The sequence below is a fragment of the Zonotrichia albicollis genome, chromosome 8, assembly GCF_047830755.1.
Source record: "Zonotrichia albicollis isolate bZonAlb1 chromosome 8, bZonAlb1.hap1, whole genome shotgun sequence".
NCBI classification, from domain to species: Eukaryota; Metazoa; Chordata; class Aves; order Passeriformes; family Passerellidae; genus Zonotrichia; species Zonotrichia albicollis.
In genome coordinates, this window is record NC_133826.1 from 30,690,244 (window position 1) to 30,706,150 (window position 15,907).

At 48.9% G+C, this 15,907-nt stretch overlaps 1 protein-coding gene across 3 annotated transcripts in view; it reads left to right on the forward strand.

Moving 5' to 3' along the window:
- Window positions 1-3,146: 3,146 nt before the first annotated feature.
- MTA1 (metastasis associated 1) overlaps window positions 3,147-15,907 on the forward strand; it is a 71,478-nt gene continuing 58,717 nt past the window's right edge. For all 3 annotated transcript variants that reach the window (XM_074546504.1, XM_074546505.1, XM_074546506.1), the window contains exon 1: window positions 3,147-3,442. In XM_074546504.1, coding sequence (XP_074402605.1) covers window positions 3,415-3,442 — 28 coding nt within the window. In that variant the 5' untranslated portion in view covers window positions 3,147-3,414. The remainder of the gene's footprint in view (window positions 3,443-15,907) is intronic.

Below are 15,907 nucleotides of genomic sequence, written 5' to 3' on the forward strand. Positions count from 1 at the left end.
TGAGTGGAGAGGCTGGGGTGGTGGGAAGGCTCGTGTGCTGCTGGGGGAAGCAGAGGACCAGCCCCACATCAGCAGGGAGAGCACCAAGCCAAGGGCCCTTGGCACACTCTGCTGTTGCTGGGGAGAGAGAAGGAAATGAGGGCTGGGTGGAACAAGAATGACTTTGGGTCAGAGTGCAGCACGTTGCATGCAATGGGCCTGGAGAACCTCCCTCATTCACATGCACTGGGACAGATGAATTTCTGCCAGGCAGCCTAGGCTCTCAAAGCACTGGCATCTTTCTTATGCAGGTCTGGGCCTTTCTCAGACCATGTGCTCAGACCTTCAGTACCATGGGAGAGGTGTCAAATGCAAGTTCTGCCTGCCAGGACACACCAAAAGCCCCCTGGGAGGTCTGGGTTTGCATGGTGGGAGTCAGTGGCACCCATGGGAGCGGGATTTGGTGGTGGCAGATGGGGCATTGCAGGAGCTCTCTCCTGCCCAGGCTGAGTGTGGCAGCTCCAGCTCACCTCCCTCCCACTGCACAACACCCTGGCCCTGACCACAGCTGCTGCTTAACCTGGAAGAGGAACAGCAGGGAAGATCCAACACGTTTTTCTCGCTATGGTTTAAAACACGATTTAGCATTTGGAAAAAGTAACCAAGGCTGTGTGACCGTCTGCTTCTCCGTGTGCAGCTACCGAGTGCGCTGGGACGCCATTTGTAAATATTTGTTCTGGATAATTTTTCTGTGTCCTACTGGATTATTTTGAGCTGGGCAGGGTGGCCAAGCCCTCGTGTCCTGCGGTGTGCCCGGCGCCGGTGCCGGCACGCGCTCCCCCGGTGCCTCAGAAGGAGGAAATATCACAGCCCTGCTCCCCGGCACACTGACCTTTCCTGGCTGACCGATTTTCACCCCCAGAAGTGTTTTCCTCACTCTGCCGTGCTCCTCGTGCACAGTGGGAACATAAAAGCAGAGCCCTGCGCCCTCCTGGCATCTGAGGACTGTCAGAAATTTGGTGATTAGGGTTGTTTTCCTAGAACACAAAGCAAATTTTAACAAGAGCCCTGTTCTTTCTGAAAAATGTATGTATTTTGGGCAGTCTTATGTAGGTGTTTCAGTACTTTGTGAGAAGCGTGTTTAGAGTGCAGGCAGCAACTCTGCCCAGCCCATACCCAGTAAAGGGTTTGACTGTTTGCACTGTTGATCACATACTCCAGCAAAGAGTTTCATGACAGATATTTTTTGGCCATCCTCAATTGTGTGACTGTGTGGAGAGGTCCTGGTTTGGGTAACACCAGGTGACTCTCCAGCTCTGTGCTGGAGCCAAGGGTACTCATCCTGCCTTGCCTGAGAGGTGAGCAGTGCCCCAGGTCTGCTTTGCTGGCCATCAGAGGGGCAGCTTTTCACTGAGCTTCACCATCCAGCCATGGCCACGTGCATGGAGAAGTCCTTGGGGGGATGGTCTGTTGCCTTCACTGCTGCACTTTGTCAGCTCCTGCTGGGGACCTGCTGTAAAGGTGTTATGTACCACAGAATGGTGGTTTCTTGGGGTGTTTTTTGGCATCAGCCAGTTCCTGTGGGAAAGGAAGTGGCAGTGGCAATGTGCAAGTTTTGCAGAATGATCTGGAGCTGACAGCTGTCCCACAACTGTGTAACCACTGCGGGGCTGCTGAGGAGACACCTGGACAGGAGCTGGGCAGGGCTGTAGAAGAAGGGATGTACCTGTGTGGTGCAGCCCTGGTGTGCCCAGGAGCAGTGACACCCACAGCTCAGTGGGCAAGGGAAAGCTAAAGCCATCATTTCACCTCTCAGGCTGATCCCTGAGGAGGGGGGAAAGCCCCAGCGTGGCACTGGGGACACAGGCACAGATGGGACACCAGTGGGACAGTGCAGGAGTGGGGAGTGTGAGCAGGAGGGGTGTGTAGGGCTGGAGGGATGTGTGTGGGAAGCACACAGGTGTAGGTGTGAGCAGGAGGGGTGTGCACCAGGAGGGCTGTGTCCATGCAGGGACCTGCTGTTCCTGTTCCTGCCCTGGGTGTGCATGGCCTGTGGTGGCTGGGTGTGTGTGAGGAAGGTTGTGTGTGTGTGTGAGAACAAGGCAGCGTGAGGGCTGTCCAAAACAACCAGTGGTGCCTGTACATGATGGAGGCTGTGTGTGAATACCAGCACATGAGACAGAGTGTGAGTACAGGCACACACGTGTGAGCACAGGTGGTGCGTGCGTCAGTGTGTACCTGAGGACAGTCTCCACTGTATGTGTGTGTGTGTGTGTGTGTGTGTGTGTGTGTCAGTGTGTACCTGAGGACAGTCTCCACTGTGTGTGTGTGTCAGTGTGTGCCTGAGGACAGTCTCCAATGTGTGTGTGTGTGTCAGTCTGTACCTGAGGACAGTCTCCAGGTGTGTGTGTGTGTCAGTGTGTACCTGAGGACAGTCTCCACTGTGTGTGTGTGTCAGTGTGTGCCTGAGAACAGTCTCCACTCTCTGTGTGTGTCAGTGTGTGCCTGAGGACAGTCTCCAGGTGTGTGTGTGTGAGTGTGTACCTGAGGACAGTCTCCAGGTGTGTGTGTGTGTGTCAGTGTGTGCCTGAGGACAGTCTCCAATGTGTGTGTGTGTGTGTGTGTGTGTGTGTGTGTGTGTGTACCTGAGGACAGTCTCCAGGTGTGTGTGTGTGTCAGTGTGTACCTGAGGACAGTCTCCACTGTGTGTGTGTGCCAGTGTGTACCTGAGGACAGTCTCCAATGTGTGTGTGTGTGTGTGTGTGTGTGTGTGTGTGTGTGTACCTGAGGACAGTCTCCAGGTGTGTGTGTGTGTCAGTGTGTACCTGAGGACAGTCTCCACTGTATGTGTGTGTCAGTGTGTACCTGAGGACAGTCTCCACAGCGTGTGTAGGGCTGCCCATGCCATGTCAGGGCATGAGGAGAGCAGAGCCTGTGTGAGGCCCAGAGAGCTGCGTGAGGAGCATTGTGTGAGGGTAGGGGTGTTGTATGTGTGTACAGGCAGTCAGTGTATGCCACAGGTGTGCACAGGCGCTCAGTGTGTCTGTGTACAGGCTGTGTGTGTGTGTGTGTGTGTGTGTGTGTGTGTGTGTGTGTGTGTGTGAGTGAGTGAGGAGGCCGTGCCGCTCGCTCCCGTCCCGTCCCTCCCCTCGCAGGCCGGAGCGCCGCCCTCACACGCCGCGGGCGGGCGGGCGGCTCTGGCTCGTTCCCCTCCTTCCTTCCTCCCTTCCTTCCCTCCCGCCGCCGCCGCCGCCGGGCCCGGGCCGCCGCCCCGCCCTCCGCCTCGCTCCCTCCCCGTCCGCCGGCGCGGCCCCTTTAATTCCCCCGCTCCCCTCCCCCGCCGCCCGCTCCAGCCTCCATTTTCCAGCGGATCCGGCACCTGGAGGCGGCGGCGGCGGGAGCGGCCCGCGCCCCGCACCCGGCCCGCTCGCGGGCATGGCCGCCAACATGTACCGGGTCGGAGGTAAGAGCGGCCGCGGCGGCGCCGCCCGCCCCGCGCTGCTTCCCGCGCGCGGCCGGCGCTCGGGGCCCGGCGGGGCAGGCCCGGGGCGGCCCGGGAGGGGCGGCGGGCGCGGGGCAGGGGCCTGGGGGCCGCCCGGGGAGGGAGGCCTGCCTGCCCGCCTGCCTACCGCGGGGTTACGCGGGGTGAGGGCTGCGGGGCCCGGCGCGGGGCGAGCTGGGGGGCCGTGCCCGGGGCTGAGGCAGCCGGGGCGGGGGGCGCAGCGGGATGGCCGGGCCGAGGGGCGGCAGCCGCGTGGGGCCGCACGGAGCACGAGGGTGCGGGGAGAACCGGGCGAGCGAGGCTCAGGCGGTGGGCGCTCCGCGGCCCGGGGAGGGTGGGATGGGGCATTGGGGCTGGAGCACGGCAGCCATGGGGCCAGGCCCGGGATGGGCCCGGCGGGCAGAGAGGGGCTGCTCGGATGGGGGGTCATGCGAGGTTCCCGGGGTGGGGAGCCAGGAGGAGTTGCTGCGATAAGGAGCACAAAGATGGGCAGAGGCTGCTGGTGGACCAGGGGGCTGCTGTGAGGCACGTCCTGCAGATCTTGGCCTCCCCTTCCACTCTTGCTGTTTTGTTGTGTGCTTTCCCATTAGTCTTCTGTTCAGGGTTGTGCTCCTGTCTGATTGTCCTTTGTTTTGGCTCACGTGAAGAGAAAGGAGAGGCAGCGGGGTTTGGGACTGTGTTTTATGAAACATAAACTGAGGGTGGTCTGGCATGAATTTGTGCTCAGCCATTTTCCTTCATAAAAGCTGTTCTGTGGAGCTTCCTTCTCCCCAAGTCTATAGGCTGTACAGGACGATGTTTTTGTGGAGTTCCCTCCTTTTCAAAATGCCCTGTTTCTTGTGGAGGTCTGCAAAACCGAAGTAAAGTAAACAAGAGAAAAAATATAGCAAAGGTGGCCAAGCCATCCTGTCTGGCTGCTCTCCATCAACAACTACTTTCTGTTCTTTCTGCTCTTCTGGCCTACCCTTACTTTTTGAAAAATGCAGCTGCTTTTGTCGTGTTTGTACTTTTTTTCTGGTCGCACCTGGTTTCACAGAGGTGTAAGAGCTGACTCTTGGCTGTCCCAGCTTTGTGTCTTGGGTTGCCCAAGCTGATAATGTGCCCTGTAGCATTATATTGGTTTGGAGGTGCTGAGAGTAGGATGATAGGCAAGATGAGTTGTGGAAATTCACCCTGGTGTGACTTGCAGAGGGAATAGTTTCCTGGAAATTTTTGTTCAGCATTGAATGGCCAAGTCTTGTGGGGAGTGTCATCTCTTAGCATTTTGTGTGGCTAAATCACACAAAGTGGGAAATCCTTGTGGATCCCACAGAAGGTGGGAAAGCACCTCTGGAGGCCTCTAGATTGACCTCCTGCTAGCAAATCTCCTGGTAGATGCGAGTGCTCAGGGCTGTATCCATCCCAGGCTCTAAGAATGGTGATGCCACCCTTGCTTTGGGCCCTGTCCAGTGCTTGATCATGCTTATAGAAAATATTTGTTTCCATGTGCCTAGATGGATTTTCTCTTGTTCCAGCTGGGGTCCCTCTTCCCATTATCCCCCATCCTATTCCTGGTTCTAAGCAGGGCTGGCTGATCCTTGAGGGATGCCATTAGTGGCCAGCAGCCCAGTGGAGGTTGCAACTGCTGGTTTTGATCCTTTAAACCTGATGTTAGTTTTCGCCCTACCTTTATCATATCATCCAGTTTTCAAGCAGTTTTGTTTGAAGGATGCTATGGGAGGCTTAGCAGGGCCTGTGACATGAGTCAAGGTGTCCAACACCCCTCAGACACAGAGCCATCTTCATCCCAGATGGGGGAGTCGTGTTGGTCAGGTGGGATTTGCCTTTGGAATACCCATTTTGGCTGGTCTCAGTTACCTTTTTGTCCTTCCTGCACTTGGAAATGTTGCCCAGGCTTTGCTCCACAGCCTTTCTGGGCAGAGGGCAAGGCAGCTGGCTGGTAGCCAGGGTTGCAGTGCTCTGCTATGGTCCATATGGATGAAGTCTTGATTTGATGTATTACCAAGATCAGCATATGGATGGATGCAGCTGTTTCTGTGTGAGAGCTCTGTTCAGCCTGAGCCCAGGAGTGTGTGTTATCGAATTCTTTCTGACCTCTGCTGCTGCTATCTCCCACTAATGGTTTTGTGCACTGGAGTTGTGAGTGAACTCTAGGGCAGGATTAAATCCGGGCTGGGATTTGTGCACAGTCATTTCATACACTTCCCACTGGAAGACAAACACTCAGCAGATAATCTCTTATTACACTTGTGACTACGGATGTGCTGCGTGAGCTCCAGACCTAACAGCTGCCAAAAGCAGCTTGCTCACTACAGATCAATACTGCTCCTGGAAGCTCTGTTCACTCAGAGGGGATGCCTTTAGGCCTGGGCATGAAGCACCATGAATTGTTGTTTTCAGAAGCCACTGGTGGGTTGACAACAGGCGGACACATGAAGTGCGTTGTTCTCTTCATGAGTTGCTGGGTAGAGGAGCTGAGGAGCCCGTGCTGTGGGGCTGGACCCTTCCCCTTTGTGTTGGAAGCAGAGAGGCCGTGCTGGGGGCTGAGGAGCTGTCCCTTGAATGGTTGTCAGGCTCTCTGGGTAAGTTGGCTGGTGGCATCCAGTTGTTGGAAAGAGCAGCTGGCTCTGCTGGATCCTGCCAAGTTTCTCCTGGTTGGTTTCTGATGGGAAGGGAGTTGGTTTCCAATACAAATGGGACTGTCACAAGCTAGCCACATTTCAGGGGGATGTAAAACTTTGGAAATGTGTGGGGAAGAATGCCAGGGTGTCAAATTCCAAAATGAAATGGAGGATCTTAGTTGTTGGCCTGTAGGAAACCCTGGAATCGCCAGCCTCCGGTGGAGCAGAAGTGAAGATTTTCTTAACAGCTGCTGCACAGCCACGAAACAAATGGCAGCACGAAGAAAGTGGACTGCTTTCACTTGGAAGGAGTCATGGTGGGCTGGTTTGCCTCTTCATGGAGAGGACTGGCAGCCTGCACGATCACAGAGCGTGTGGGAATGTTGGATAAACACCAGACCGGAGGAGCTTGGGACCTCCGAGCTGGAATTTGGGGCCTCTGATGAAAAAATGCACGTGGGAGAGACATGTTCATTGTTCTGGCTAGTGCCAGGCTCTGCTTTCAGGAGAGTGCTGTGTCAGCTGCCTGGAAGGGAACAGGTCATCTTGGTATCAAGAGACTTTCCAGCAGGTATTGTGTCTCCACCTTCTCCAGGAGAGTTTAACTCTGGCGAGACAAATGCTCCTTTAGTGCTGGCAGCTGACTGAGCCCCACTGCAGGTTTATGACCCTGTGGCCTTCCCTTGGTGCAGTGAAACAATGATTTTTTTGCATTTTCATCTTGCACTGATTTGAGGAACTTAATTTTTTTCCACCTCCCTCCTCCTCACTTTTTGTTTTTTCCTGGATTATTTTTAATCTTGCATCAGCTACCCAATCTGGTTCACTGTAGGACTGTGTGAACAGCTGAATGGGCTCAGTGGGAGGGCAGGCAACAAGGGGATGGGGAAAGAACTGATAGGAAGGATGCAGGAAAAACTCCTGAAGACAACACTTTTTCTGAGATAAATGTCAGTTAATACTTTCAGATGGAGTCTTTTGTGTGTTTTTGACTTTTATGGGTTACTCTCTTGTTTGGGGGCATGCTTAGCTACAGAATTATCACTGTTTTTTCAGTCTGTGGTACATTCAAGGTATGTTTAAATGGCATTGGGAGATGTGATCACAAGTCAGTTGAGCACAGAGGTACTTGCTGCATCTAATACCTTTGGAGTGAGGGAAATGATGACCCTCAGTGCCTGATGTGGGCACCCAAGGTTCACAGCAGCTTTATTCCAGAATTTACTGGCTACTATTTGTAGCTGCTGGTGGTGTGTCTGCCTGTCTGTCTGCAGTCACACATCTTTTATCAGTGTAGTCCCCACAGTTTTTAAGAATGGCAATATGGCATCATCTCTCTGCTGCCTTAGGGTGCTGGGGATGTGGTTTGACCTGCCCCCATCCCATTCCTTACTCCCCCTTGGCATCCAGCCTGCAGCTCTTGTTTTCCTTAGTGCTGCCAGAGAGCTCTGAGCACAGGGATGGTGCATCAGTCCTCTTGGCATGACAGTGATAATGTCAATAATAATTGTTTGAGCTTTCCTGGTGAAGAACTGAGGGCTGTTAAGGAAGCTTGCATAGAACATGTTGCTGGAGTGTGAATCTGGAGCCAATTCAGATCATTTAACTGCAGGATCACTTGTAAACCTCCTGCAAGTGTGTGTGTGTTTTGGGTGACAGGAGGGCTTCCTGTGCAATAGCCTTGTTTTGGTTGTGCTTGCTTAGTTTTTGTTTTCTATCTTTGCAGGTAACCTGAGCTGGGAATGGGTTTAGTAGAGAGGTATTGAATAACCTGTAAAGATAAAAATGAGAGTTTATCCTTGAAAATTACTAACAGGCTTCTGCAGTCATTTGCCCTAATAAATTTAGGACAGCTTCTAGCTTATCACCTTTCAGCAACAGTTAGGCAGTGGGTTTCTTGATCTTTTTTCCTTTCATTGTTTCTAGTTACACAAGTTTATCTCAACATGTTTTGCAGTCTCCCTTTCCTTCCCTGCCCTTTCTCCTCTCCCCACAGTGCTGGGAGGGCTGGGCCAGGGGCAGAAAAGACACTCGATTAAAAAGTGTGGAAAAAAGACACTGAAACTTGTTCTGTTTAACTAGTAGGGTTTTGGCGAGTGTCAAAATGTTCCTTTCACTTGCATCTAGTTTTTTTCAAGCAGCTTTTCATGTTTAAGCATCCTGATTTCTTTAAAGACATGAGGTGCCCAGTCTCCCCAGTAGGATGAGGAGAGAATGAGATGGTTGCTGTTACTGTTTTTACTTTGATTTATAAAGCACTCCTGAGCAGTTTGGGGTTGCTTGAAATCAAAGGTATGAGCTGTGGGAAGCTGGCTTCTGGTAGTTCTGGACATTGCTGGCAAAAAGAAACCTGTGCAATCTGTGTTACCTCTGCACCAAGTAAGGTGTTTTTTGCACTTTATCTTGTTGCTTTCCAAGCACATTATTTTTTTCTTAAATCCCCAAGCAGGTAAGTGACCAAGTCCTGCAGCTGCTTTGCCTCAGTTTCCCATGAGGTTTGGGTAACAGGAACTGTTGGGAGAGGTGCTCCTGTAAGATATTTTGGTTCTGGGTCTTTGGAGCTCACCACCATAAATCCAACATGCAAAGAGGCCCTGCTTCAGAGTGTCTTTGAAGGTCTGGAGTGGTTCCTTGTCCCCTCTTTATTTGTAAAATCAAATCTGGAAGATCTGCAAAGTACTGGTCAAGCTTTTGGGCTGTAGCCCAGCCTCAAAGAAACCATTCACATGTTCTTCTCTTCCAGCTCTTTGGCTGGACCACCTTTAGGAAGGGGAGGCATTTGTGAAATAATTTTTACTTGGCATTGATCAGTGAAGCAAAGCAAAGAAGTTAGGTGGTGGCTTTCAAGTGAATTTGCAAGTGGAGGAAAGACTTGGGCTTCTCCAGTCCTTTACACGTGTGTTACTTGCAAGCTGTTGAGTCTTCATGGTGCCTGGTCTTCTGTGGCTCTGTGCATTGCCAGATCATGGGTCAGAAACGTGGTCATGTTTGTGTTCAATTGCACATTTATTAATTAATTTGGGGACTTTATGCTTTCATGCAGGATGTAGGAGGGCAGATGACACTTGACCAAGCATGAAGTTAGTGTGGTGTGAACAGACCATTCCTGATTTAGCACAGGGCTTTTCCTTACAGAGTTAAGTTGTCAACATCTGAGCAAATTTGAACCAGCTGAGTGAGACAGTTTCTGTGGATGTTTCTTTAGGTAGGGTGTCCATTGGAGCAATTGTAGCTCTTCTCTCCTTCCTCTGCCAGGCTAACACAGCTTGGGCAGGGCTTGCTTTGGTTGGAGACAGTTTTTTGACCCATGTGAGTGCCTGTGTTTACCATGTGCGGGCCTCCTGCCATGCAGGGAGAGGCTGTCACAGTTTGAGGGGGTGGGATGAGAGGGTGGAGGATGAATCAGCTTCCCTGGCACTCTGGTTTGAAGAAACATCTGCAGGAACGCTGGCAGGAGTTTACACTTTGTCCGTGTTTTGCATTGTGAAGCTGTGATGTTTCTGATGTGGCACTCAAAGCCCTACCTTTGGACTCAATACATTGTCATACCACGGCCTAAGCTGTTAATTCACTTTCACAAACGGAAATTCAACGTTGCCCTTAAAGAAGCAAGTAAACTGAACAAGAAACACAACTTTTTTTAATTTGTTTTTTCTTGAGGTGATGCTAAACTTGGTGTCTTGAGTACTACACAGGTTCTTGTTTTGCAACTCTCCAGATTCTTGCAGGGAACACAATGCTAGTTTCTTGTCATCTTCTTTGCTGCCTAAATATCTTTTGGAAAAGAATGCTTTTCTTATCTGTCCTTAGCAATGACAATTACAACAGAACAGGCTGTTTTCCTGGCTGCTACAGATGGTGATTTTTGTTAGGGTGTAGCTTGAGGATACTCCTCTTCCATCCCCCCTACCCCCTCCAAATACTCCTCCATGATTTAAGGAACTCTCACTAGTTTCTCTGTCTGCTCAAGTGACTCTTGTGTAAATTAGACCATCCTGGCCTTCCCTTACAACACCCCTTGGGGAAGGTTTTTCTTTTTTTAAGCCCGAACTATTTCCATGGCATTGACGCACAAAGAATGGCACTGGATGCAGCTGAAATTACATAGGCTCACAACTTTGCTGCTGCAGAAAATGTTGGTATGGCTACATTCTTGGGAACTGAAGTGGCAAAAGAGGCCTTCAAATGGTGCTTTGATGTCTCCTGTAAAGCACAGAATAAAAGAAGTTGTTCTCTAGGAATGTTTAGCATAGGTTTGTCCTGCAGGAAGCTGGAGGGAGTTGACTCAGTGAACCTGAAGTGTCAGTGCCACATGCAAACGTGCCTTAGTTATAGCTGGAATTTTGGGAGTGGATTAATTGAAATTGGTTTTCTTGAACTGCCATATAATTGATTTCTAACAGTAAAATTGCTTCTTTGTCCTCAGGGTAGTGCTTTGGAAGCTTCATTTTATTTCTAGGGTTCCTGTAGTTTCTTTTCTAGTCTTTTTTGCAGACTTTTTGTCTCCTTTGGGGTGGCATCCCTAGTAGCAGTTACTCTAGAATGGCACAGTTCTTACTTGTGAAATGTCTGAACAAAGGGTTCAGGAGTTAATAGGGAAGAACTAATGCATGAATAATGGAGTTGCATCAACCTTGTTTCACTAAGAATCAGGCAAAAAAATGATACTAGATGGCTGGACAGGAATTTTTCTTGCCCCCTCCCTTGACATGATAGAAAACAAAGAACAGAAGACATCTGGAAAATTCCAAATATCATAATATTTCAGAGTTTAAAATGGATGAAGCAATCGATAGTTTGTCCAAGTAAGTTGCATGTCATTAACTTTGATTTATTTTTCTTTTTACTTCAAAAATATAGGTTATGTCTTGCCTTGAATAGATTTCTCTATGGAAGGTACTTTAGGTATTGTTTATATTACAGGTCATTGGTGAAGGGTTTTTTGTTCTTGTTTGGGCTGTTGTTGCAATAACTCTTGCTATAAGACCTGGCATGGATAAACAACTGTATCAACTTTTTTATAGGCCTGTGCATAATCTGTTGTCCTGTTAGATGATCTTGATTTGCTTTTCCTTTGACTTATGTTCTGGGTAATATTGAATCTGGATTTTTGGAGGCCTGTCAGAAAAAGTGATCCATAGGTTACATCTCAAAACAGCCAAATAACATTGGCTGTCCTTTTCTCATTCTGCACATTTGGAAGAAAATATAACATGAGCATTTTGTTTACCTTGTGAATGTGTAGATAATCCCTGCTCAAGAAACAGAGCAAAGCTGGCTCGATTTAACTGGGGTACTTCAACTTACCCTTGCTAAATTTAGTGATGTTTGCTGGTAACTGTGTGGAGGGGAGATGTTTGCTTTTGCCATGTCCCTCACTAGCTGGCTGTAGTGTTTTTATAGGTATTTGTTTTAACTTGTAAGGAGTTGGGTGGTGGTGCTGGTGTTTCCCACAGCATGTGCTGCCTCAGCCTGATGCACCCAGTGCATGCAGTAGCCACAGACCCTGCTGTCCTGTAAATACAAATTGAGCCCGTGCTGGCAGTGTATCTTTAATTCCTTTGTTGATCTGTGAAAGACATTAATTTGTAAATACCTGATTTGTGTGTATTGCCAGATGTGTTAGACCCCATAATTCCTTTTGCAGTAAAAGGAACTGTTTCAGTTTTGCCTTTGTGGTAATGAAAATACTGTGCTGGTGAGGCTTTCTCTATTGAAACTCTGCTCTAACTAAATATTTCATTGGGTGGCTGCTGCTGGGAGTGTTGCTGCTTTTTGAAGAGCCAGCAGGCAGTAGGACTTGGGCTCTGCCAGGTGAGATTGCAGGACTTGTAGGGTTGCCACTCCAGCCTCCACTTTCATACCAAGAGAGATTGTATTATCCAGAATGTAAAATGATTGACAGTTTAGGGACAAAGCTGGTGAATAATTTGAACACTGGAACTTAATGAAGGAAACTGGCTCAAAGCTGGAGAGCCCAGAGTATGAGGAGCCACATATTTCCTGTAAAAGAAGTCATAAAATAAGCAGGTCATCAGAAGTTTCTGCACTCTCTTGATGCTCATCTCTAATTCAGGGCAGCAGCTTTGTGGGTTGGGGAGGGGAAATAGTTCCAACTGTGAAGTTACTTCTTTATCTCATGTCTGGAACTGCAGATTGTAGCCAGCAGTGGCAGTGAGCGTGGGAAGAGGAGGGCTCCAGCCTCCCTGATAGCCTGGGCAGTCTCTAGGCTGCTGCAGCACTCACTGTGTGAGTGAATAGGGAATAATGCTCAGCCAGCTCAGTCCTCAGAAAGCACTTGGAGCTTGGAAGGCAAGTGTGCCTTGGGAAGGATAAAAATACTTTTGGGCATTTTTGCAACTTGATCACCTAAAAGCCCATAAGGTTATTAGGTAGCTCAGACATGTCTAATCTTATAAATATATGACCTCTAGACAGAGTGTGTTATTTATTTTGCTGTACCCCCTTCTGATTTTCTTTTCCATGGACTGATGTAGACATAAGCAACAGCTGAACATGAAGAAGACAGAGAAAGAAACTCTTTTGCAATAATGTCTTAGAAGCATATGAGAGCAAAAAGAAATTCTGTTATGTTAATTGTGAATTGAGAACTGTTATCTTACTGCCTTTATGGAAAATTTTCCTCTTCTGTGCTCTGTAGGCTGTCATTCTAGTTTTAGCTGCTGTACTTGTGTCTGTGTGTTCTAGCAGTTCAGTCATTACCTGTATAACACAGCATTGCTTTCTGGCAAGTTGTGTTGTGCATATTCAGGAAAAGTATTATGGGATATAAAGCCTTTTTTTGCATAGATTTCTGTATGTGGGTGCTTCTGCTCTATAACAGCACAGGCAAGAGCTACATGTTGAGTTTGTCAGAGGGTGATGGTCCTTAGTGCCTTTTGGTGTTCCCACACTCCTCAGTGATTGTTGTGGCCTGATCACAGATAACTGTGGCATGCATGAGTGATGCCATTAATTATGGCCATGGTGTGGATGCATGGCTGATTAATTCAGGGCTGGTGAGCTGGAGCCAACAGCTGTTGGGAAGGTATGGGGTTGAAATTCTCTTCAGGCTGGGTGGTGAGGGATTGCTTTTGTGTGGTTTTTATGGTGGTTAGGGGGCATGTCATGCTTGTGGGATGCAGAGCAGTTTTAGACTAGTCCTTTTCTTCAGTTCTGTAGGTAGGAAAGCAAATAAATCAGCAAGGATAGTCAGTTGTGTTTGCAGGGCCTGACTTGTTTTGTTTGCTATCAGGCTCTACCTTTCTGGCCCTAGACCTTTTATTTTGTTTCAGTGAACTCCTCCATCCTGTTCTTAGTAGGAGTTGAGATCTCCTTGTTGTCTAGAGACTAATTTTGTCTCCTTCCCCATCCTCCTTTCAGCCCAGGGTAAGGACCCCTGGCAGCTGTGCACATACAGGACATTTCCCATTGACAGCTGGATTGTTGGGAGTCTGTGGAAGGTTTCTCTTTATTGTGTGTGTGTAGGCACTGCCCTGAAAGCAAACTGGGAATCCCATTAGTGGGGTAGGCAGTGTGAGAAAGGCATGGGGGGAAGCTGGAGGTGAAATGAAGAGCTATTCAAGGAGAAAGGCAGTGTAGGGCCCAGTGGTGTGCCTCCTTTAAACAAACCAGTCTTCTTGGGCTTGGATGCTTGTGGAGTTCCAGAACTGTTCCCACCAGCCCAAGCATCAGTTTGGAGAGTGGTTTGTTGAACTTGAAATTTCCATGTCATACGTGTGGAACAGGAATTCAAACCATTCTCTGTTCAAGATAGCATTTTAATTTTAGTTCTAGTATTTAAAATCTTTATGAAAAATGTAGACACTTTGCTCTGATATGCATTATTTTGTGTTATGTGGTTTGCAGTGTGCTCTGCATTACTTGCAGAGAGGAAGAAGCCCTTTTCCATGTGATTTGAGCAATGGGAAATAGGTCTCCATTAGCTGCATGGATACTGGTGAAATGCTTAGCATAGTTGTGGAATTAGTCTAAAACATGGATGAGATGTACTGGGCTGTGGATTTGGCATGGTGGAGTCACCAAGCACTGGCCCAGGAGTGCAGCTGTGCCCTGTCAGCTCCTGGGGCATCCTGAGGGCCAGGTTTGGTTCTGCCTTTGGACAGCAATGGGGGGTTTATTATTCAGTACTGTTGGATACCACTGTCAGCTGTTCTTTGGTAAACCACTCATCTGTGATAAGCTTTCTTTAAATCCATGCCAGATTTTACAATCAATAAACTGGAGTTACGTAAAAAATGAAGTTAATGTTCACTTGAGGTATAAAATGTGTCTCTGAGAATAGATGCGTGTACATGCACACAAAAAAGCTGATTAAAAATGATGTCAGCTATGAGCATTTGTAACAGCCACCTGAAACCCATGGGATTAAAGTCAAGGTTATATTTTCAAGACATAAATTGACATTTTTAGTTTTAATTTATAATTTTCAGGCGCAGTGCTTACAAAATAATATTTTTGCATCTGCCTCAGTCAAAGTACCTGAAGTGAGGAGTAGCTGGTTGTCTTAGGAATTACTGGAGGGTTGGAGGGAAAGAGCTCATCCTTTCTTCACTTTTTGGAGCCTTCCAGTGAGAAGTGGCCAGTGAGCTTTAGGCTTCAGCATCCTCTGCTGCAGTGCCCTTGTAGGTTGTGGGTGGTTCAGCTGTAGGAGAAATAATTTCTTGTTGCTCTGCTGATCAGTAAATTGCTTAATGCCCACCATTGTTATTTCAGTCAGCAGTTGTTATTGCTGAAACTGCCAAATATCTGTTTGGTTTTGTGACTTCTGGTGGAGTTGGTCATAGTAACGTTGAGCCTGTTGTTTCCTGTTTGATGTGCTGCACAGAGCCAGTGTTTGGGAATGGAAATTTAGGATTTAGTTACTTGGGTGTTTGAACCATTTCTGGTACCAGCCCACAAAGTTTTCTGCAAGCCAGATGTCCAAACTCTGTTCCTCACTTGAGACCTTCCACCAGTTGGAAGGCTGCAGGGATGTGATATTGAAGAGGAACTGGCCCTTGCAGTTGGGAGTAAAGTTTTGGAGTTGCTCAGGTGCTTGTTGGTGTGTGTGTGAAGATGGCTGATGATCAGCCTGAGAGGCCTGGAGCACAGAATGCACAAAAATATCAGAAATTGAGTGTGCTATTTCAGTGCTCCTTAGCCCTGGTTCCACTCTGTGGCTCGGTAACCCAAGACTCGTGCTGAGCACAACCATTGAAATTCTTCACTGGTCACTCCCACCAAGACCAGGCTGGCACTTGCTATCAAGGTGTCTTGACAACAGCACGCTTTTTAACAAGACAAGAGCTTGGAAAATAGGTTTGTTAAGAGTTGTTGCTCTTGGGATTGTAACCCGTGGGATTCCTGGTTGGTGAATCGCCCCTAAGGCAGCCAGCCCCGCTGAAGGGCAGGAGGGCATTTGGGATTTTTGCAGGTAGTGCAAGAGCAGCTTCCTTGGGGAAGTGGTGTCAGTGGTGTGCTCTGGTGTCCCACACAGCAAATGGGTGGCTCTGTAAATCCAGAGAGACCTATGGATAGCGGGCTGTCTGACAAAAGGTGTGTCTGCAGCTCCAGTGGTGTTCCACGGGGCAGGTGGAAGGGCTCTGAGGGCTAAATGCTGAGATAAAAGGGTCCCCTTCACTCTCCTGGTGCAAAGCAGAGCCCTTTGGGGGATGTGGGGAGGAGGGGGCAGTATCTGTGCATTCCACAGATTTCAGGGGGATTGAGGGAAACCCTGAGGAGCTGTCCCTGTTTGAGCCCCGCTGAACACCCGCCCATCCCGGAGCGTCGTGCTAATGCCGGC